The sequence below is a fragment of the Wyeomyia smithii genome, chromosome 2, assembly GCF_029784165.1.
Source record: "Wyeomyia smithii strain HCP4-BCI-WySm-NY-G18 chromosome 2, ASM2978416v1, whole genome shotgun sequence".
NCBI classification, from domain to species: Eukaryota; Metazoa; Arthropoda; class Insecta; order Diptera; family Culicidae; genus Wyeomyia; species Wyeomyia smithii.
In genome coordinates, this window is record NC_073695.1 from 167,433,451 (window position 1) to 167,455,649 (window position 22,199).

At 38.1% G+C, this 22,199-nt stretch overlaps 1 protein-coding gene, 1 long non-coding RNA gene and 1 pseudogene across 2 annotated transcripts; 2 read left to right on the top strand and 1 right to left on the bottom strand.

The window, feature by feature from the left end:
• The first annotated feature begins 1,475 nt into the window (after positions 1 to 1,475).
• On the top strand, positions 1,476 to 2,045 carry LOC129724407 (uncharacterized). Its single transcript, XR_008727917.1, has 2 exons — positions 1,476 to 1,538; positions 1,883 to 2,045. It is a non-coding gene; the product is annotated as an uncharacterized LOC129724407 (long non-coding RNA).
• An 887-nt stretch (positions 2,046 to 2,932) lies between these two features.
• LOC129724409 (serine/arginine-rich splicing factor 1A) lies at positions 2,933 to 17,328 on the bottom strand. Its single transcript, XM_055679287.1, has 4 exons — positions 17,048 to 17,328; positions 16,608 to 16,977; positions 6,382 to 6,452; positions 2,933 to 6,323 (listed from the first exon to the last, which is right to left on the bottom strand). Exons 1-4 carry the CDS (start codon positions 17,215 to 17,217, stop codon positions 6,230 to 6,232), a joined length of 705 nt encoding a protein of 234 aa, XP_055535262.1. The 5' UTR covers positions 17,218 to 17,328; the 3' UTR covers positions 2,933 to 6,229.
• On the top strand, positions 7,512 to 11,376 carry LOC129724408 (uncharacterized; annotated as a pseudogene).
• Positions 17,329 to 22,199: the final 4,871 nt, after the last annotated feature.

Here is a 22,199-nt window from a genome sequence, read left to right on the forward strand (position 1 = left end):
ACCTACGCGAATTCTCATATGCAATTGCCAATTTATGTGTGAAAACAAAAGCAAAAATATTTCCCTCCTTCACTTTCGCAAGTAAAAACCAACATCAACAGAGTCGTCAGGGCCAATGAAATCCATTCTACCAAAAACGTATAACTGGTAGTGAATTCATCCACTCCACTGGGTCAGTGCCAACACCTGGAATAATGAAACGATACTGCGACCCACGACGCAATCATGAGAGAGATGCTAGGCAGTTGTCTACATTCGAAGCTCATGTATTGGTGTGCCAAAACTGACTCAAAATACGCTGCGTAACTATCCATTTTAGGGTGCCAACTGCGCAATAATGGGTCGAATCAAAGCGAAAAAGAATCGTTCTGACAGCAGCTATAGCGAATTTTTTATTACACTGGGTCAGTGCAAAGAAACGGCATCACGATTTACGACGCAAGTAAGAAAGAGATGTCAGATAATTGTTTATGAACTGAGCACGTGCGGCGGTGGATTGAAACTGACAAATTTACGGTGCACTTTGGGCAGCACGCCGGGTCAATACTGGGTCAAAATCTAGCAAAAGTGGATGAGCTGGGTGGAATAAGGAAATTGCCATTAGATTGCAACTGAGATTGACACTGGGAACAAATAAACTCGCGCAGTTAAGACAGCTGAATGATAAAAAAACACGGGTACAAACACATGCATACACACATGTGTATATAGAAAAATAATAATAATGAGAGTAATAGTAGTAGTAATTGTGAGAGAAGTGGGATCGGTTAGTAATGCTACATTATATCTATGAGTGCAATGGATGGACGTTAGTCACGAGGTTTTGTTAGTGGTTTAAGGGTTAGTATAAACCTCGATCAAGCCCTTCAGACCCCGCCAGAATTTAGTTTTGTTAGGTCATGCGAAACTAAAACCGGCGGAGTGATAAGTCAAGCGTAACCAAAAAAAAAAGCTTACGCAATTATTGTGTTGATCTTATTAAATTGTTACTATTATGTTATTATAATAATTTTATTTATATTATTATTTTTCTAATCAAGCTTTGTGTTTTATTACAAAAGTTCACATCAATGGACAAAGTAATTCTAATTCCCTAACAAAAAAAGCTTTGTGTTTGGAAATACGCTTGACGTCTCAAGTCCTCCATCCGTGCGTAGGGAATAATAAAAATAATGATAATAATAATTAAAAAATAAAAATGATAATGATCATAATAATGATAATAATACTAATGATAGTAATACAAGTCGGACTCAATTATCCGGATCATCAAAAAAAATTTCATTCCGGATAATCGAGTTTGCCGGATAATCGAATCACAGAAAAAAATATTCAAATTTGCTATCAACCACCATAAAATAAATATTTTCTTTTATTTTACTTGTATGACCAGAAATTATTTCTGTGGCGAGAAGGGGTAAAATCTTGAGAAGCGAAAAAAAAATTGGACAACGATTATTTTCACTCAATTCGAACATGTCTCAAACATGCATTGAGTGACATAAATGGTCACAAATGTGCCAGGAGGGATGGTAAAGGTAAAATTTCCGAATAAAAATTAAGAACGAACACAAAAGAAAAATAAAATTTCGGGTTATGGAGTCTAAAATTCCGGATAATCGAGTCTCCGGAAAATCAAGTCCGACCTGTAATAGTAATTGATGTTAATGATAATATTAATGTTAATACTAATAATGGTAATGATAAGAATAACAATAATAATGCTAATACTGCTAACAGTAATGATAACAATAGTAATAGTAATGATAGTAATAATAACGATAGTAATAATAATGTTAGTAATAACAATAGTGATAATAATAACAGTAATAATAACAACAATAATAAAAATAATAATAAATAATTTGTTTATCTATTCCAGAGTCTATGTTTATAATAAGAGTCCCGCAAAGATGAAACCAAAGGAACCAAATCAGTGTCAAACGAGGGTACCAATCGCGCAATGGAAATAAACAAGGTATAATGTAAGGAGTGGATGAAAAGTGTCGTAATTGAGCGTAATAAAGAATATGTGTTTTTCCGAAGTTTTACTTACGCATGTTAATCCAACATTAAACCTGTATACTGGTTCACTTGAATTTAACAAAACATCACCGGAGTAATCTTTCAAAACTGTGTACCTTGTGAAGAATTTCAAAAAATGATATTCGCTTATGCATGGTGAAAAACAGAACTGTATAGTTCTTGGCAACAAACGGCACAAAAACTGTGTTGGCGAAACGATAGATTTTCTCTTCGCGCGACTCTATATACACATAGACTCTGAGCTGTTCCTCCTTCGGTGCGCGATGTTATGCTTTCCATTGGTGTCGTCTCCGTTATGTTCCCTGTTATTTGTTGTCATGTGCATGTGCTCGGGTGTGTTTCGAATTATAATGGGTGCGGAAACGAAAGGTAGGAAAGGAATTGAATTGAAAGTAACGGGTAAAAAAAATTAAAAAAAAAATAAAAAAGAAAGAAAAGAAAGAAAAAAAAAATAAAAAAGGAAACAAAGAAAAAAAAGAAAAGGAAAACAAAAAAAAGTTTGTTAATTTGATGATCGATTTGTGAAGAGGCAACAGAGTATCATACATATTTCAGTTCAGCGGAAGAGTCCGGTGAGGCTCCCCTGGCACACCTTTCCGTTGTCATACGTGTTCGTCCATTCTCGCTCTCATCGTTGAGCGCCACCCAGGGGGGACTTGGCTTTGTATCCAATGCACTCAATATCTCTCCATCGCCCATCTATTCGCAATTGCTTGTGATATAGTGGACGAAATATCATTATTAGAGATAGTTTGCAGACGTTTTCCAGTTAGGAAGATCGACAGGTAATTGGTGGGTGTTCACCTACGGAGAGGGCCGGAAGTTTTGATGAGCTTCCCCCCACGGTAGAACACTGGATGTGATATTGGAAAAAAATTGTTTAAAATTGCATTGTTGAAATCATTTTATTCTCAACGTTATCATGAGTAACTGAGAAATCATATGTACTGTCTAATTGTTGAAAAGTGAACTATGTAATCATTAGCTATCGTCAAGAGTAGTGGTATATCCGAGAAAAACTACCGAGTTTCGCCACACCACATACATATGAATTCATTTGTAATCGTTCAAAAAGCACTTCAAACTCAATATAAAACATTTAGAATTCTATTCTCTCAGTTACCTCAATCACCGGAGGTATTATCAATCATTTGGGTGGCGGCCATTAAAATGGAATAATCAGGATCACAAGACTATGACAATGACAAATTTCATTTGGTGAGATGACTATATAAAGATTAAACGTTACAGAGCCGACAAGGCAAATTCCAGAGCAAGACGGCGCGAATGCCTTGTCAACTCTGTATTGTGTAACCTTCCTAGGTAGGAGTGAGAATTGGCCCTGACGACTCTGTTAGTATTAGTTTGGTTTTTGCTTGCGAAAGTGAAGGAAGTATTTTTGCTTTTGTTCACACACATAAATTGACAATAGCTTATGAGGATTCGCGTAGGTGCGAATAGCCTTTAAAACCTCTTTTACTTCTGTCAGGGCCAATAGGGCATTTAGTGTATTCATTTCGTTGATAACCGCCAGTAGGATCAAAGTAAAGACCGTGACAATTCATCATAGATATGTTAAACGCGTTATAGTATAATCACGTGGTATGTAGTATTGCAAGGTGCAAAGTACAACGAACTAGTTTACTGCATTATCGAAAAAAAAGCATTTTTATCATTTATCAAACAGTCGCCATCATTGCAAACACTGATAACAAATACAATTATAATGTATAATTATTCAGCTTTAAACACTTGAATTGATTACCAATTTTGCAATCTGCCAGTACAGTGTTTACTAGGACAATTACCCTCATTATTTAATACTTATTGCATTGAACTGCTGACCAATACTTTGTAATTAATAATAAGTCCGAATGCGACATTTTTTAAAGAAAAGTTCGAAGTACCCAACAGCATCAATCACTTTTTGCTATTGTAAACGCGTCTAAAAATAAAAAAGTACTTGTGCGAAACAATAGCTTAGACAGTTATTTCTTCGGATATCTTCGCTCTTGACAATAACTGGTGCTTTTAAATCATTTGTACCCACATTACAGTATGTCACTAACATATTCAACACCGTGAAAAATGCTTTCATAAAGTTTCATCGACTGATAAAAAAGGTCCGAAATGGAATTTATGATTGAATGATTCTATAAAATCGAAACTAACATGCTCGTCTCTACGATTAAAAGGTCAATCAGCAATAGTATTTAAATTTATGTGAAATAAAGAGTGCCTTGAAGTAGGAGATGTTTCAATCAGGTTTAATCGCTTTTTATTTTAGATTCATCCTAAAAAAGTCGCTCTTAGGCACAAAGCGAATTAAAAAAAATGCAAAGGTTCAAATCAAAGATTCATGTAGAAAATCTATGAAACGTTAGAAAAGTTGAATATAAAGGCAAAAATAACAAATAAAGCTAATACACACCATTCGCTCCTTCCTTTATCCTCTGATATTGTTCCTTTCCAACAAATCCTTGGTGCTGCCAAAATGCGAACGAATATAAGATCTCTTTTCCCGCGTTGTCCTCAATGACTCAATGAACAAGTGCAAAGTAAATCTTAATTTCCATAGCTGAAGACAAGTCCCAAAAGACGGTATCCCACGTAGTCCATACGTGTAAATTCTTACATTCACAAACACCTCCGATCATCCGTGGCTTGAAAACGAAGTAATTTCTCACACAGAAGACTACCCCTCAAAATGGCTTAAAATTTATAAAACTTTTCGCAAATAGTCATTTTTACCTGTAGAAGTATTGTTAGTGTTTGAATTAATTTAATTATACGTTATGTAATCGTTTTTCTTTAGTCCCATGTTGACTCTCCATTATTCCAAATGCATCCTTACATCCATTTCCTATATAGATCCTTCATGAATGTGTAGCAGCTCCGTGTTAATTTTTATCTACACGTCTTTGTGATTCATCAGCTCGCAACATGATATTTAATCGATATATTACCATTCGCTGTTTTAGCATGCATAGCAATACAAATCATCACATCCATTAAACGTACTGCTGAATCTATAAATTTTCTATTATGCTGCATTAGAAAACTGATACTGAACCAACTCAACAACATTTCTACAGGTAAACATTTACCACGTGATGAAGTTAAACCACTCTCATATGTAATAAGTTTTTTTTCGTGATAAATATGATCACTATACAAAGTAGATTTGAAAACCATGTTTATCAAAAAAAAAAAAAAAAACGTAATTAAACATATGAGCGTAATACCTCTTTTTGTAGTATATCAAATACGAAAAAAACAGCAACAGCTGTCAAAGTACTCAAAAATTGAAGCTTGTCATTTTAACTGATTATTCTATTTCTCCTGTGTCAATTGTCCTGTTATGTTATCCCAAATTCGGTTTCCTCCAAATAGCGCAAAGACGAATTTTGTAAAACCGCTTACGTCGCTAAACCTGAATCCTATCCTGTTTGGTCCAGTGATCCAAAGACGAAACAAATGCTTCCTGTATACTAAACGAGTAAAGAGGGATCCAACATTTAAAGATCTTGTAAATTCCTTGGTTCCTGATCCAAAATCCTAGTATGAAACATTCGCGTCATGTCAGCGACAAATTATCCCTTGTACAAAAAAATAAGCAAGTTTCCACTTTCCTGTTTGAAAAAAGAAGAAACAGGTGTTAGAATATGTCATGAAAAGCAAAGCAAGTTCGAAGATAGAATTAGAATAAAAAAAATTGATTATCCCATCCGGTTTTCGATAGAGATCTTCGTGTCGCATTTCAGAGGCTAGAAGGAGAGATCAGAACACAACTATTAGTCAATGTTTCTTAGGATCATTTTCTCCATAGGAAGTTACACATTTCCGCCTGGATCTGATAGATTAGATAACTAGTCGTGTAGATATAAATTTTCACATTTTTGACATTTGTCATAAAACTTAAACTGAGCATAATAATGTAGAAATGTACTAAACGAATAAAATGAGTTTTAAAACGCTGAAGCCTTTTACCAGAGTTTCCAAACATGCGCTCAAAATTATAATGGAAAATATTGCGGTATACAATTGTCACGTGTTGGCGGAATATGCGTGGTAGATGGATATCGTAAAAATTCTTATTTTGTGAAAATTATATAAATCATCAATTTACTTGGAATCCATCCAGCAGGATTCATAAGAGTGTTGTCAAGATTTCATACGAACTTCAGTAATTGAAGGAGCGAGAACGGGATCGCGAAAAACTTCGCTGAACTGGAGAATAAGTTGGAGTACCGCGACGTCTACGGGGTGAATAAGATCTGTGAATACAAAATATGCAATTAATGTATAATTCTGCTTTATACATACGACCCATACCGATCGCGATGCTCGGCGCCTCGTCGATCATCAGAAGAATCCTCACGAACTCTAATGTAAGCTACTTCTCCCTGAAAAATGATGAACAAAATAAACTTCAATGACAACAAATCAAACCGAGCTAATGAATTATTAGATAATATCAATTAGAGCGTGCAATTTCAGTTCAATGATTTAAAATACTGAATTTGTAAATCTACTGTTATGAAGTTGTATGATATCTCAAGTAATCCACTTGGTCATATGCGAATTAAGAAATAATCGCAAAATAGGGTTAAATTGAATAGCAGATTATCAATTACGGACAGGCTCTGTCTGAGAAGCCAGATTGGTAGAGTAGGAAACTTGTAAAAAAATACCCGTAACATACATTACATGTCGCCTAATTCATCACTTTGCCTAAAGCAATGAAAATAAAGAGTGAAGTACAAAACAAAACACCTGGGTAACATTATAACAGACCAAGGCTTATTTTTGGTTTTCGTACAATCACACTTGTACGAAGGTATAGAAAATTTTATTTCCTATTCCCGTATGAATCAGATCGAACTACCGAAAAAGGTGCATTTAGCTTATTTGAAACTAAAAATACCATTTTCGTTGTAATTGTAATTGTGTTTATAGAAGGGGGCCTAGGGCTAGGTCTCCAGTGCATACACCATCCATGCTATACTGGTAGAATAGTGGAGATGCAACAATAAAGCAATCAGGCGGATTAAAATAGCATTGTACAGCTTACTGATTTAAGACAGCACGGCAATACTAGATATTTGCACAATTTATTGTTATTAACCCTCTAGTGCCCAGTACCGCCTTTAGACGGCCTTCAGTTGAACCTCTAAAAAGCTTCAATAAGAACATAAAAAATCTTTATAAAGCGCTTCATAGTGATTTTGAAGTCCGCCTAAAAATTAATTTGGGCACTAGAGGGTTAAGCCTGATATCGTGCAACCCTCAATTTCTCATTTCCACAATCACTAGCCATACATAATAAGACATTGGTTGGAATGTATACACTTGTAATGCATTTAATAAATATGATAAAAATAATAACAATAATAATAATAATAATAATAATAATAATAATAATAATAATAATAATAATAATAATAAAAATAATAAAAAGTGAACCCAGAATGGAGACACGACATAGAAGAAATAGGCAAATGCGATCGCCCGAGGAGGGAGCCCTTACCGGAGCTGGTCCTGGAACAGGGGACAGAGCGAGCGGCCAGCGGCTGGAGGAGAACGAGGTGCAAGAGCGGCTCTCCAGTCAACGGGCACAGCCCGTAAACTACACGCAAAACAGTCAAAGCAGCAACAGACACCACCAAGGCACTGCTGCACCTGCTGATGATGCTGCGACCGACCATCGTCAGTCGCTCACGTTGGCAGGCCGCCAACGGCAACGGATCATGTGGACTAGGGAGATGAACATGTATGTGATTCGTTGCTACCACGTTTGCACGAAGTTGGAGACGGATATGTCTGGCAGGCCGAGAATGCTAGACATGTTCATTGAGCAGTACCCTCGGTTTGCCAACCAGCTTGACCGGAACAAGTTGTACAGCCGACAGCGAGCAATACTATCCAACAATATGCTCACTGTGACTGAGCTGGACACCATCAGGCTGGAAGTGCAGAGGGAGTTAAGGGAAGGGAATGGATCGAGCGATACGTCGAGCAGGAGTTCTGCAGGGCATGATGCATCGGTTGCGAGTGAGGAGCCGGAACAAAATGCATCGATAAACACGGCAGTGGAGGAGCTACGCGCTTCGGAACAAACAATGGACCAACAACGACAACAACTACGAGACGAACTAGCTTTCCAGATGGACAAAGCGGTTACACAGTTTCGGGGAACAGACCTCACTTCCCGACACAGAATACCAAAACTACAGTATTCCTACCGGCTGACGAATGCAGTAAGAACCTTCAATGAGGATATTTTGCCACAGTATTCGGAAGCCGCTGAGAACCTTAAGGAGCTGCAGTTCATAGTGTATTGCGCAGCTGTAGCCGTCGTGAGAACCCTGGGACCTATCCCCAAGGTAACGGTGAAGGTCGTCCCTGTCCCAGTGCACAGAAGCCCGCATGGATGCGACGACTGGAATCTAGGATTGCAACTTTGCGGGTAAAAACCGGTCGGTTGACACAGTACACGAGGGGAAACCGATCGAGGAGGCTGGTTCGTCAAATAGCGGAAATCGTAAAGCCCGCAGAGCTCCGAGATCTCAGTGAACTCAAAATCACGAAGATTCTCGACACCCATGTACAACGGTTGAGTGCTCTTGCAAAACGGATGCGGCGTTATGGTGAATGCTCGAGACGGAAGAAAGAAAATCGGATGTTCAGCACGAACGAGAGAGTTTTATAACCACATTAGGAACGACAAACCCGATTACAGCGAGGGGCTTCCGAAGATTGGCGAAGTTACACAGTTCTGGGCCAATTTATGGGAGAACCCCGCGCAACACAATGACAGCGGGATGTGGTTGGTAGGAGAGGAAGAACATTGTGATGGAATTGAACGCATGGCTGCTGCAGTAGTAACCACCCAGGATATCCAGGAGGCTACGCGGTATACCAGGAATTGGGCCGCACCCGGACCAGATTTTGTGCACAACTTCTGGTATAAAAAACTGTCAGCAGCCCACGGACGACTAGCGGAATGCTTCAACATGGTGCTAAGAGACCCCCGGGAGTTACCAGAATTTATCACGAAAGGGGTAACCTACCTCCTACCGAAGGACCGTAACACGGCTAATCCAGCTAAGTACAGACCAATAATATGTCTCTCAAGTCTGTATAAAGTGCTCTCGTCGGTAATCACTCGAAAAGTGCAGGACCATTGCGAGGTGATGACTGAGGAACAGAAAGGCTGCCGCAAAAACATGCAAGGCTGCAAAGATCAGGTCATCATTGATGCGGTTATTGTTGGCCAGGCAAGCCGAAGCAAACGAAACCTTGGTATGGCTATAAAAAGGCATACGACTCGGTACCTCATTCGTACCTCATAAGGGTACTGAAGTTGTATAAAATAGACGATGGCGTCATCAGGTTGATGCAGCACGCAATGGGAATGTGGAGCACGTCTTTCCACGTTACCGACCGAGCAACAGTGTTAAGGTCTAGAACTCTCAGCATAAGAAGGGGGATTCTCCAAGGCGAGACCTTCAGCCCGCTATGGTTTTGCCTCGCGATGAACCCCCTTAGCAGAGCACTCAACCGATGCAGCTATGGCTATCAATTGAAAAGTGGGACTATAAGTACAAAAGTAACCCACACCTTCATGGATGATTCGAAGTTGTTTGCGGAATCAAAGGAGAAAGCTGCGCCATCTGTTACAGGTGGTGACAACGTTCAGTAACGATATCCGGATGGAGTTTGGTGTCGACAAATACCGACTTGTCAACCTTCATCGAGGCAAATTAGTGGGTGACAGTTTCCGCATCAACGAGCGAGATGAAATTCGAAGTATGGCTGAAGGTGAATCGTACAAATACTTGGGTTTCCTGCAACTGAAAGGTATTCACCACACCGCGATCAAGAAAGAGCTGCAGGAAAAGTTCTTGTATCGTGTCAGCCGTATTTTGAAGTCCTTCCTCTCAGCCGGCAACAAAACGAAAGCAATCAACACGTTTGCCGTGCCGTTGTTGACATATAGCTTCGGGGTGGTCAAATGGACCAAAACGGATTTGGAGGCGATAGAACGCGCGTTGCGAGTGTCGCTCACCAAATTCCGTATGCACCACCCAAAATCGGCAACCGAAAGAGTTACCTTGCCACGTATTGAAGGAGGAAGGGGTGTCACCGATATACAAGCGCTCTGCGCTTTTCAGATACAGCAGTTGCAGAGGTACTTCGTAGAAAGCCAGAATCGTCACGAAATCTACCGCACTGTTTGCGGAGCAGACCACGGGTTCAGCGCCCTGCATCTGGCGCAAGAGGACTACCAGCTGAACTGCGATGTAAAAACTACGGTCGAGAAGATCGCAGCGTGGAAGCTGAAAGAGCTGCATGGGACGCACCCCCATCAGTTAGCTCAAACACATATTGATAAGGTGGCATCAAATGCGTGGCTGGTGCGAGGTGATCTCTTTATGGAGACAGAAGGTTTTATGATAGCCATCCAGGACCGGGTCATTGCGACGATGAACTACCGTAGGTACATATTGCACGAAGAGGTGGAAGATCGATGCAGAAAGTGCAATGCTGTAGGGGAAACGATCGAACATGTCGTCGCAGGTTGTCAGGCGTTAACAGAGGCAGCCTATCTCGGTCGACATAATGCGGTCGCCAAAATTGTGCACCAACAACTTGCACTGAAGCACAATTTGATGAACCAGTATGTGCCCCACTACAAGTACCTGCCGAGCCCGGTTCTGGAGAATAGCTGCGTAAAATTGTACTGGGATCGCGAGATCACTACGGACGTCCTTATACGTGCCAACCGTCCCGACATTGTGGTCTACGACAAAAGGTTGAAGCGGGTAACCATCATCGACATCGCTGTACCGTTAGATCGTAATGTCCAATCAACATTCTCGACCAAGATTACGAGATACCACGATTTGGTTGAGGAGTTGAGGCAGATGTGGCACCTTGAGGGTGTACGTATAGTCCCGGTAGTAATCTCTGCTACTGGACTAGTTCCCTATGCCCTTATAAATTCCCTGGAAGAGTTGGAGCTGAGAAATGAACTACACAGCATACAGAAAGCAGTGGTTCTTGGGACCTGCAACACGGTACGAAGGTTTCTGAACCACCACAACACATCCAACTAAAGCAGACGGTATTAGGATTAGGATCAAACTTGACGAATCCACCGAGCCTAACCCCTTTGGCATTCAAGATAGCCCGGGGTAGGTGAAATGTTCCAGCAATATGCTGAGAAGTGCGAAATTCGGATAATAATAATAATAATAATAATAATAATAATAATAATAATAATAATAATAATAATAATAATAATAATAATAATAATAGTAATAATAATAATAATAATAATAATAATAATAATAATAATAATAATAATAATAATAAAAATAATAATAATAAAAATAATAAAAATAACAATAAAATAACAACAATAAAATAATAATAATAATGAGGATAATAATAGAAATAATAAAAATAAAACAAATAAATAATAAAAATATGAAAAAAAAAATTTAAACTTTGAAGAATGCCGTTTGCACATACGGTTAATAATTTACATAATGGTTAAAATAGCGAAGGGGTTAAGGGAAAAAAGGTTGAAAAAATTCCAGCCGCTTTGTTTTGTGATCCGTCTGATAACAAGAAAACCTTTGTTTAGAAAAATAGTTACTTATTTGAAAAAATATCAAGACCGCCTAAAGGCGGCACTGGGCACTCGCGTAAAAAAATCAAAGGAACATTATTTCAAAACGGAATTTTTTCCGAGCTCATGGAAATGGATGATGGAAATCGAAAAAGCAATCCTTTCACAAGGTGAAACAAAAATGGCCATGTGCGTCACACAGGACAAATAATTAGATGTCACGTTTATTGGTTTGTCTGGAATATATTGTTTCTAAAGAAGTTTCATTTTGGTGGAGCACAACTGCTAATCGACGCAGAGCGCTACTCCATTGGAACTGACTGGAAGGTTTGGTTGACATAGTTAATAATTGGTCGAATTTTATATAGCTTATCGTATCCAGGAGGTCCTTCACGAGGAACTGCACTGTCGTCGGTAAAGTGGAGATATTTATTTATTATTTGATCGAAACGATATCTCGGCATGGTTTCTTGGATTGCTATTAACGCATACTCAATCCCATTTTAACGAATGTTAATAGAATAACTCTAGATAAACATTTCAAAAGATCCTATCTGCTTTTATCGGTTTTCCGGAGCGTCTTTTCATTTTGGTAATGGTTTAACTTTAGTGATTCTCCCAAGCGTGGTTTTCGTTCAGGAGGTTAGAGGCAGGCATGGGGAAACCACAGCACTCCAAAGCGCATGTGGCCCATCTGCTAACAAACACACCACGCAGGGCATTTCGTATTACCCTTCGTCGCGAGCTCAAAATAAAACACTGGACAGCCATTCGTAAACACGCCAACCGAGGATATTTAACTTCGCCACGAAGAGATTGGCAATGGATAGTTGGATGTTAGCCATCGCATACAACCACCTGCAATATTTTTTTCATATGTACTTTTGAAAAAATGAAGCATTTGAGAAAACACGTGTAGGCATGCGGGCTACCGAGGGCTCATGAAGTTGAGAACACTCGGGTTTGTGTTTGCCGAATCTTTCGAAGGGCTGTTTTATCTAGACCACTGCGGGTTTTTCGTTTTGTATACGCACTGAAGGACAATCTAAATATCCTCCGTGGCATCGCTTGAAACACACACGCGGGTGGTGTGGTGGGTTTAGACATGCCTGGTTAGAGGGATCCCTCCGCTATCAACTGGTGCAAAAAAACTTGTCATAAAAGGTGTTAAATATGTCGTGGTGATTGAATGAAAGTGATCGATCGAAAAATCAATCGAAGCAGATAGGACTTTTTGAAATGTTTCTCTAGAACTATTAACAGACATAAAAAAAATACAAAATTCCTACAAATTTGCAAATTTTTCGCGGTGTAGTGGTTAAAGTTGTTCCAATATATTTCAGGAAAGTGTATAGATTTATCTAAATAGTTGAAATATTTAAATGTAGTGTCCTGCTCTTTGAATTTTTCAGGTAAGGGATCGTGTTTAAAAAAAATTAAAGACTTTAACAGTTCAAGTTTTTTTTTGGTAATGATTTCTTTGAATGCAGACGCAGCTTCGACTCAAAAATTTATGACTTTAAAAATGTAGAACGCGATGGCCAAGCATTTTGTTTACCGTTTTGGGGCGGTTGGCTAAATGCGCGTCGCATGTGTAAGATAATTAAGTCCTTTGTAATCAAAGTCACTATTAAATCATCTAAAATATCACAGTCCAGATTCGTTTCATTGTCAAGCACTTGCATCATCAAAGCTTCGATTCCTGTCGCCGTTTCATGACTGAACAAGTAACAGATAAAAAAAACATACTTGGCATCAGCGAAAATTTCAAAAGGCTGAAACTCGAAAGGCTGAAAAGTATGTTTTATAACGAAAGGCTGAATGCACAAAAGGCTGAATGAACGAAAGGCTGAAACTTTTGTAACTTGAATCATAATCGTTGAAAAATTCGGACACATGGATAACAAGCCTTTATAGGGTGACAGAGTTCAATGTTCGAGTATTAATTGGTTTGTGCAATGGAAAATTAATTTTCGGCAACATTTGAATCTATACACACTCAACTCTTGTGCACGTTTCCTAGATGATTCAGGGCGAAATGGCCGAAGGCCGCGAGTGTGCGCCGCCGACCCGTCGTCGGAAGCGCCGGTCACTGCGGGGGGGCAGCCAGAAATCACCTCTGTATAGGTTCGTTCGTTTTCCTAGGTCTACTGACTCGTAGGGGTGATCCCCTAGTTTAGTCCGAACGCGCGATAGCGAGTAAGGACAGCATACATCTCAGACAATCGAGTCGGCCATAGGCCGCGAGTGTTTTTTTTAGAAATGAATTTTGTGAATTTCAGCCTTGATTTTTCAGCTTTTCGTGATTCAGCCTTTCGTGTTTTCAGCCTTATGTAGCTTTCAGCCTTTCGGATTTCAGCCTTTCGTGTTTCAGCCTTTCGTAGTAGACCCAAAATTTTTCATGTCGGCAGTTCCTAAAGCCGCCTCTAGGCGGTCTTCGCTTTTTTGTAAATTTTTCAGTATTTTAAAGTTGAATAGAAACAAAACTTATACAAACCTGAAATATAAAGCAATTGAATAGCAACTGATAATTATTCTGAATCTAATTTCTCACTAATAATCTTTTTATTTGAAATATCACTGCAGGCTGAAGCGCAAAATAATTAATTTTTCCGATTTAGCCATTTGTTCACGTTAACCCTCTAGTGCCTAAGTTAATTTCTAAACGGGCTTCGGTAAAATCACTATGAATCATTATAAACACTTTTTAAGTACATATTGAAGCTTTTCAAAACTTCGACTGAAGCCCACCAAATGGCGGTATTGGGCACTAGAGGGTTAAAAGTGTGATGGTTGCTATCGTGCGATTCAGATAATCATGAAGCAGCAGATAAACATTGGAAAAAGTAATGTCAGTTCATTTTATGAGAAATAAGTGTGAGCAGACGTTTTAATGAAGAGATATTGAGTTTCTGATGAAGTCCGTCTAAAGGCAGCACTGGGTATCAGAGGGTTAAGGTTGAATACTGCTCACAGTAATAAAATTTATATGAAATCGCATATGAAAATTAACCTGATTCATAAGTTATGTAAGATGTATTAGAAATTCATTCCAAAAAGACATTCATTGAACATGCGATTTTATATTTAATGCCAAAATTATTTTTTTTTCTCTTGTAGAATAACCACTGCGACCATTATTTGATCTATTGTGGCAAAAATCAATGTTAACCCTTTATAAGGCCGTGGAAACTACGCAAGGAATTGACATAAACTTAAGTAAAACGTATTCCTCACAGGAGGAACAATACATCTGTACCTTTGTTCAACAATTTACTATTGAATCAATAGAAAAAATTGGTGGCAATATAGTTGCCACTGCCCGTTAACCCCAAAAACATTGGTGGCAATATAGTTGCCACTGCCCGTTAACCGCACAGTGTTGGTGGCAATATAATAGCCACTGCCCGTCAACCGTACAAACGTTGGTGGCAATATACTTGCCACTACCCGTTAACCCCCAAAACGATGGAAACAATTTTTTTGCAGCTGCATTGTAAACTTCCTTTTTGTTATAATAAAAAATGAAACTTTATAGTAATTAGAATGTAACAGTTGGACTTCATTTATCTTGCATGGAAAAAATCAAAATAAAGAATTATTCAGGCGGTATTCTGCCAAAAATTTTAGGAAGAAATTTAAAATTTGTCGTCATATACACCATGTATTTTAACAAAAGAACTGCATAATCTAACACAGTAGGTCCTAAATAGAAAGTTCCTGGTGAAAAACTTACCAGTTTGTTGGATTTTCACCAAATTAAGAGGAAATTCCCTAAAGACGTTCTAAAATCACGGTTTGTTTACATAAAAATGAAGCCAAACTGAATATTACACACTTCTATCAGTCCTAGAAAAAACTAAGGTGTTTTAAGACACCTTCAGAAGTTTTTGGTTAAGCCAAATTTGAAAACAATATTCTTAGTGCAGCGAAAAAAATGTATTTTATTGGTGGCAATATAGTTGCCACTGCCTTATAAAGGGTTAATTCATTTAGAACCTTTTATGACTTAAAAATTCAAGCATATTCTCTAATGTATAAGGCTAATGACATACTGAGGCGTCAAAGGAAGCGAAGCGTTGAGCGTTTGAGAAGCGGAATAAACAGAAGTGTGGGTGAAGCTTCCTATGACATACTGGAGCGAGCGTCGCAAATGCGTTGTATTGTCATATTCCTAGATTTCAGTAGCGGTTTTGTTTGAAGGAAATATGAATTCGTCCAATGGAGATTTTTTTGCTTCTTCAAGCACGGTAAATTACGTTTTTAGTAAACATAGAGATTTTTTATGAAATAAAATAATATTACTGAAAAGAGTTGCGCTACAGACGTAGTAAAAAATATAAGAAATTATTCTGAATTTTAAACCCGTTGACCCCGAGCAACATTCAACTAGTTTACAATATCTATTAGGATTTAAAAAAACCCATGTGAGCACAGCTAGTTACTCAGCGGCTTGCATTTTCGCGATTAAAGAAGTTCAGCATGCTAGATTCCTGACCATTCGAATCAATACTCAACATCAATCAAAAATACCAGTGTTGTTTTTCCGACGGCCTGAAAACTTTTCCCGATAGTATTTTCTATCCTACTTTTTTTCTTTTTTAAGATTTAATACCAAAATAAAGCAAATATAAAGCACCTGGCGATATCAGGTTTAGTCTGAACATGGTATTACTACACTAACATTTTCTAAACATTTCTCCTTTTTTAACGATAGATAAAACTGACACGAAACAAACGGCACAAGTAGAAAACCTTTTGGCGCAGCGTAAATTTAGTTTGATGCTCCAAAAAGCTATTCCACATTTCTATCAGGATTACATGTTTGACCAGAATCCAAAATATGACACAGTTGATCAGAATTCAGAATCAGGTTTCCACGACCACGCTGGTTAAGATAATTACCCCAAAATTTATTTACCTCGTGTGATCGAAATCGTGAATCATCCAGTTTTTTTATGGCATATTTCATATCTTCATGGCGTAAAAATTCTACTACCCCAGTTCCGTCTTTATATACATCTGCAAAGCAAACATCACCAGCTTCTCGCATGTGATCCTTGAGGTCCTGCCATGAACCAGAAGCCGGGAGACCAGTAACCATCACCCGGAATTGGGATCGTCTAGCAGGTGGACCACGGTTATTCCTATCTCTTCCACTTCCACGGTCACTGGTTCCTCCTCGACTACCACGATAGCTACCTGGTCCACCACCACGAGGAAATTCAACTCGCAATCTGTAGCCATCATAATCATAACCATCACGAGCTTTTACTGCGTCATCAGCGTCTCTGAAAAAATAAGATAGGAACATTACTTGTAGTTCCATTGTCCTATTTGCTAAACCTATTTGAAGTTTACCGATTGTCTTCAAACTCTACAAAAGCAAATGGCGGCCCACGGCGGTTTTTTAAATCTACGAACGTCACTTTTCCAAACTTGTGAAACAAATCTTGGATATCTTTAGTGCGTATATCTGGCGGTAGATTACCGACATAAATTCGACACTCGTTTCGGCCGTGAGAAGACATACTTTATTAAAAGTAAAAAAGACTTAATTGGAATTTCTGAAACACACAAAAACTTTTCAATCAATGTGATTGTTGAGCTGCAGTACTCCACTAATGAAAGGAAAATGACGCGGCCGCAGACGCCTGTGACCACCAGAGATGCCAGATGTTTTTGAAAAATGTTTTCAACTGCTCGAACCACCGAAAAAATCTGCTCGAAATTTGAAAACAAATCTATCCGTGATTCGAAAAAATTTCACTTGTTAAGGCAAAAATCTGCATACATTTTGAGAAAATCTGCGCAAATATAAGGAGATTCTAACAAAAATTTTGCAGAAACTATGGAAAATCTGCAAATATCTGCGAATCAATATAAATCTGCACACGGACTCTACACGCTCATTTTTTGTTACTCTAAAGTGAGTTATATTTCATCCAGTTTTGAAAAAAGTGGTGGTACCCAAATGTCTTGTTCAGACTACGCCGGATATCACCTGATATCGCCAGATGTTATCGGATATCACCTCGAGCGTTCACATTAGAGTGAGCTGATATGATTTGACATTTGCTTTGGTAATTGAAAAGAGAACAAAAACAAAAACAGGTCAAAGCTAAAACAAGACAACAAGAGCAATGGGATTAGGATAGAGATGTCAGTGAGTTGGCTCGCACCTGGTAGGGAGAAACGAATACTACACTCAAAACAGAGAACACAGACATGCGTCGTTTTTTGATAGCGTATAGCAATCTTCTTGCTATTGTTCCATAGCAATCACACTCAAAGACTTTTAACTAAGAAGCCTGTGAATTATGAAGCTGGTTGACAGCACAATTTTCTCTATTCATATTTGTTCCAACCTCCAAAGAATAAAGACGTTAAAGCTACAACTAGTCTTTTATTTGTTGGAGACTATAACAGCTATAACGAAGTTTTTAGTAACATCAGAAATGCTGAATGTGCAAATTTGTCTGCAAAACACAAATTTTTCGGGACTTCGTTTTTTCAATTTGCCGTTGTATAACAGTTTCTTCAGAGTTTTGAGTTTTGTTTTTTATATATATTTGCGAAGACTTTCTGAAAATGTGTACGAGAGCGTAACCTGTGAGGCAGGGTTTTCGGGGTTTCATGCAGTTTAAAAAAATTTTACAATCCAACATCTCACTATTTTGTGAAACGAGAATTAACATTCGGCCGTGATGAATTGTGATCGAAATAGTAACTAAAGCCTTAAATCCAGAAAATACGCAAGTTTAAGATTCGAGGTTCGCTAAAATGATTATTACTTAAAGCTTATGAAATTTATTTCCTCACGTAAAAGTAAACCAAAATATTTTGTAAAACGACAATGAATACAAAAACTGTTTGCGATGAATATTTTCTCAAGCAACGCGATATTGTCCTTTCACAAAAAAAAATTAGAATGCAGGGTATTTTTAAGAAAAAGAAAAAGCAACACCCGCAACTGACAGACATCTCAAACACTGGTAAAAAAGTGCTGTAAGGAATAGCACTCGATACACGTTCAAATGGGGATAGTGAAATGTTCGTAATTGAAATACAAAAATATCCGAATAAGTTTTATTCTCTACAACTCATTAGTTAATTAGAGTCTTTTTATTTGTTTCTTAGGTTTTCGTTTGTCTTGATCGAGCAAAGAATATCATATTCATCATCAAAGGCATGTACGATTTATTGCTATTAGCGATGGGCACCATTTCGCCTATTTTTAGATCGGTTAGTGAATATGATACGACAACATCGGGTACGGGTTTGTTAAAGTTCGCATGCTTTTGGTGATTTGATGTATTTATCACAACAATGCCATGATATATAAAATAAAAGTTGTGGGACAACTATGTCTATAAAGCTCAATTTTGAAGATGCAGGAGACAGACATAGAAACGATGCGCTGTAGACTTTTGCGGTACTGGAAAACATTTATGTTATCTCAGGCAACAAATTTTCAAAAAAAAAGACTTTCAGAAGCATAGGAATTCTCAAGCTTCAACCAACAGAAGTTATGGAGAAACTAGGCCTTCGAATTTCGTTCAGCGGTAGGGCTCAGAAGCTTCGGTTTTTCGAAATATGTCCTCAATGGTAAAAATAAATTAAAGCTGAGAGAGTTCCCAGCTGAAAAATATATAAATATATTTTTTTACCACAAAAGATCAAAATAATGGCAGTGGTCCAAATCTTACAAAAAAAAACATTAGATTTTAACGTTTATTGCATCTCTAAGGAATTTGGCATCACAATTTTTTTATCGAAAATTTTTTTATTGGTAAAAAAGTTTAATTTTACCGAGGGAATGTGCTATGAGTTATATCATCGAGTACAACATAGAAACGTCAAATCTGATGTTTTTGCTCTTTTCTGTTTTCTTGCTTACGTTTGCAAGAGTTTATTTTTACTTAGATTACATTACTTTTTTGGATAATAACCAGATCTATTGTGTCTACTTAAGAAGCGCTAGGGCTAAGTCCCAACCGAAACAGCAAAATAATGAAAATAATCTGACCGACATCGACGTTTTTGTATCAGGTTTGACGTTTTCGTATCGTGTTTGACGTTTTCGTATCTTCGATGTTATACTCTGTCAAATGTACAGCGAGGGATAGGAAAAGGCATTCCCTCGAATTTTACCCGCACGACTTCCCGAAGTCCGATTGTGCTGAAATTCAGAATAGTGACTTTTTTCGAGAAGACGAAACTCTTGAGCCGTACCTCTAAATATCTGAACGAAATTCAGAGGTCTTTTTCCCATATATATCATCGACACATTTTTTTGTTGAGGTTTTAACCGGCGGTCATTCACCAGTCAATGAAAACTATGTTATATTGCATACTGTTTAAGCAACATCAAATAATGGATTACAACTAGTTTATTCGTAGAACATTCTGATGGCAAACCATATCAATGCGGCTCTGCTGCATAGTCGAGGGCAAGGAATCAAGCGGGCTCCAGTACTATTCAATTTCAATTGAAGTAAATTAAGAGTGCATACGCTTTGACAAACAAGTTCATGAGTCGCATTTTCATCGATGCTGTCTGAAATTGTCATTTTCGGTTGTCAGTTACGGTTGTCAGTTAGAGCGCAAAATTCTAATTTTTCTCTGAAATCACAATACCTTTCAGTTATAACAATACTCTTCACAAAAACAACGCTTTTTTCTCTTAGTTCAAATTGACAGTCAGTGACAGCTCATTCTGCTTCATTTTGACACTCACACAGCTTCGTATCCGTTTCTCCCTCCCAGGCAGGGATACCAAATGTGCAGATTTGTCTGCAAAACGCAGATTTTTGGAGTGCGTGTGCAGATTTTGAGTGATTTGCAGATATTTGCAGTTTTTCCACGATTTCTGCAGATTTTTGTCAGAGTCTCCTTATATTTGCGCAGATTTTCTTAAAATGTGTGCAGATTTTTACAGACATTTGCCTGCGTGAGCGAGATTTTTTCGGATCTCTCAGATTTCGAGCACATTTTTTCGGTTTTTCGAGCAGTTGCAGACATTTTTCAAAAACATCTGGCATCTCTGCTCCCAGGCTCGCACCCAATGAGCATAAAAGAGAGGTGAGGAGGAGAGTGCATTTTTCTAGTATTAGTAAATGCTTCAAATGTAAACAACTAGACGAACTCAATGGTAAACTCAAATAGCTACGTCACTATTTGGCATCATCTCTGGGCAGAAGGGGGCAAGCAGAGGGGCGCGTGCAAGTGTTAGTAGGTTTTCTCCTCACCTCTCTTTTATACTCATTGGCTCGCACCAACGCGAACTCTCATGTGCAATTGTCAACATGTGCGGGATTCGCGTTGACGGTGTTGCTGATATTTGTTTGGTTTCTGCGTGCGAAAAAGAAAGAAGGAAATATTTTTGCTTTTGTTTTCACGCACATTTTGACAATTACATACGAGAGTTCACGTAGGTGCGAACAGCCTTCGAAATCTCTTTCAACGCGAATAAATCGAATGAAAATAGCGAAAATATTACCTTCCTTGTTTCTCGCATGCAACGCGAAGTGCGAAATTTGTACACTCAAAATATTTTTCACATTATTGTTACGTGAAGTTTCCTGTACTTATTCATTTTCTGTCATTTTGCATGATATATGTGACAAACATAACATCTACGTGAAAATCACATGCATACTATGTTTTATCACGTAGTATCTTCGTGAACTTGGCAACGTCAAACAGAATGTCATAGAAGAAGTATCGCGTGAACTCTCTGTGTGAAAATATACAGAAATCAAAATGGCGAAGCTGTTGTCTAACTCAGTCTTTGAAAATAAAATAGAGTTTCTCGACGGCTTGCCAATAAGTTAGCTTTCCAAAAACCATACGAATTTTACATCGAGTCTTGAGGTTTCACACAGATTTAGTTCAAAGGTCGAGGAGTTTCCTGTACATAAACAGTTGTAGCTTACAGTAGTTATCGCCGGCAAATGTCGTAATATTTGTCAGTTTTCATGTCGTTTGATTCATTTACGAATCGGCAATTTTGCATGGCTATGTGATTTATCAAGCAACATATTTTTATTATTTCTAAAAACTATTTTCCGTCTTTTAAGAATTGGGGAAACAAAATTGGGGAATTTTACGTTGTATAAAACATAGTAGCTAGCAGATAATCGAATGCATTCCATTTTACCAGTAGTTGAATTTTACGTGAAATTCACATGAAATGCATATGTCTGCTGTATAAGAATCATAAGAAAAATCATCTCACCAGATCATGATGAACTCAAATGACAACCACGTAGAATCTACGTTAAAATGACAGTGGAAAATATTCACATAATTCTTCCGGTAATTAAAACGTGAAAATTATTTTGAGTATAGGGTTGCGTCAAATGTCTGTTGGCCGTGTTGCCGACTGCTTGAAATGTGGTAATTATTAGTTTTCGAATATGATATCCGCGGTAGCATGTAGCCGAGGTGATACCCGTTGACAGCTCGATTGTATGGGATATCAGGTAATATGGATGGTGATATGGCCTCG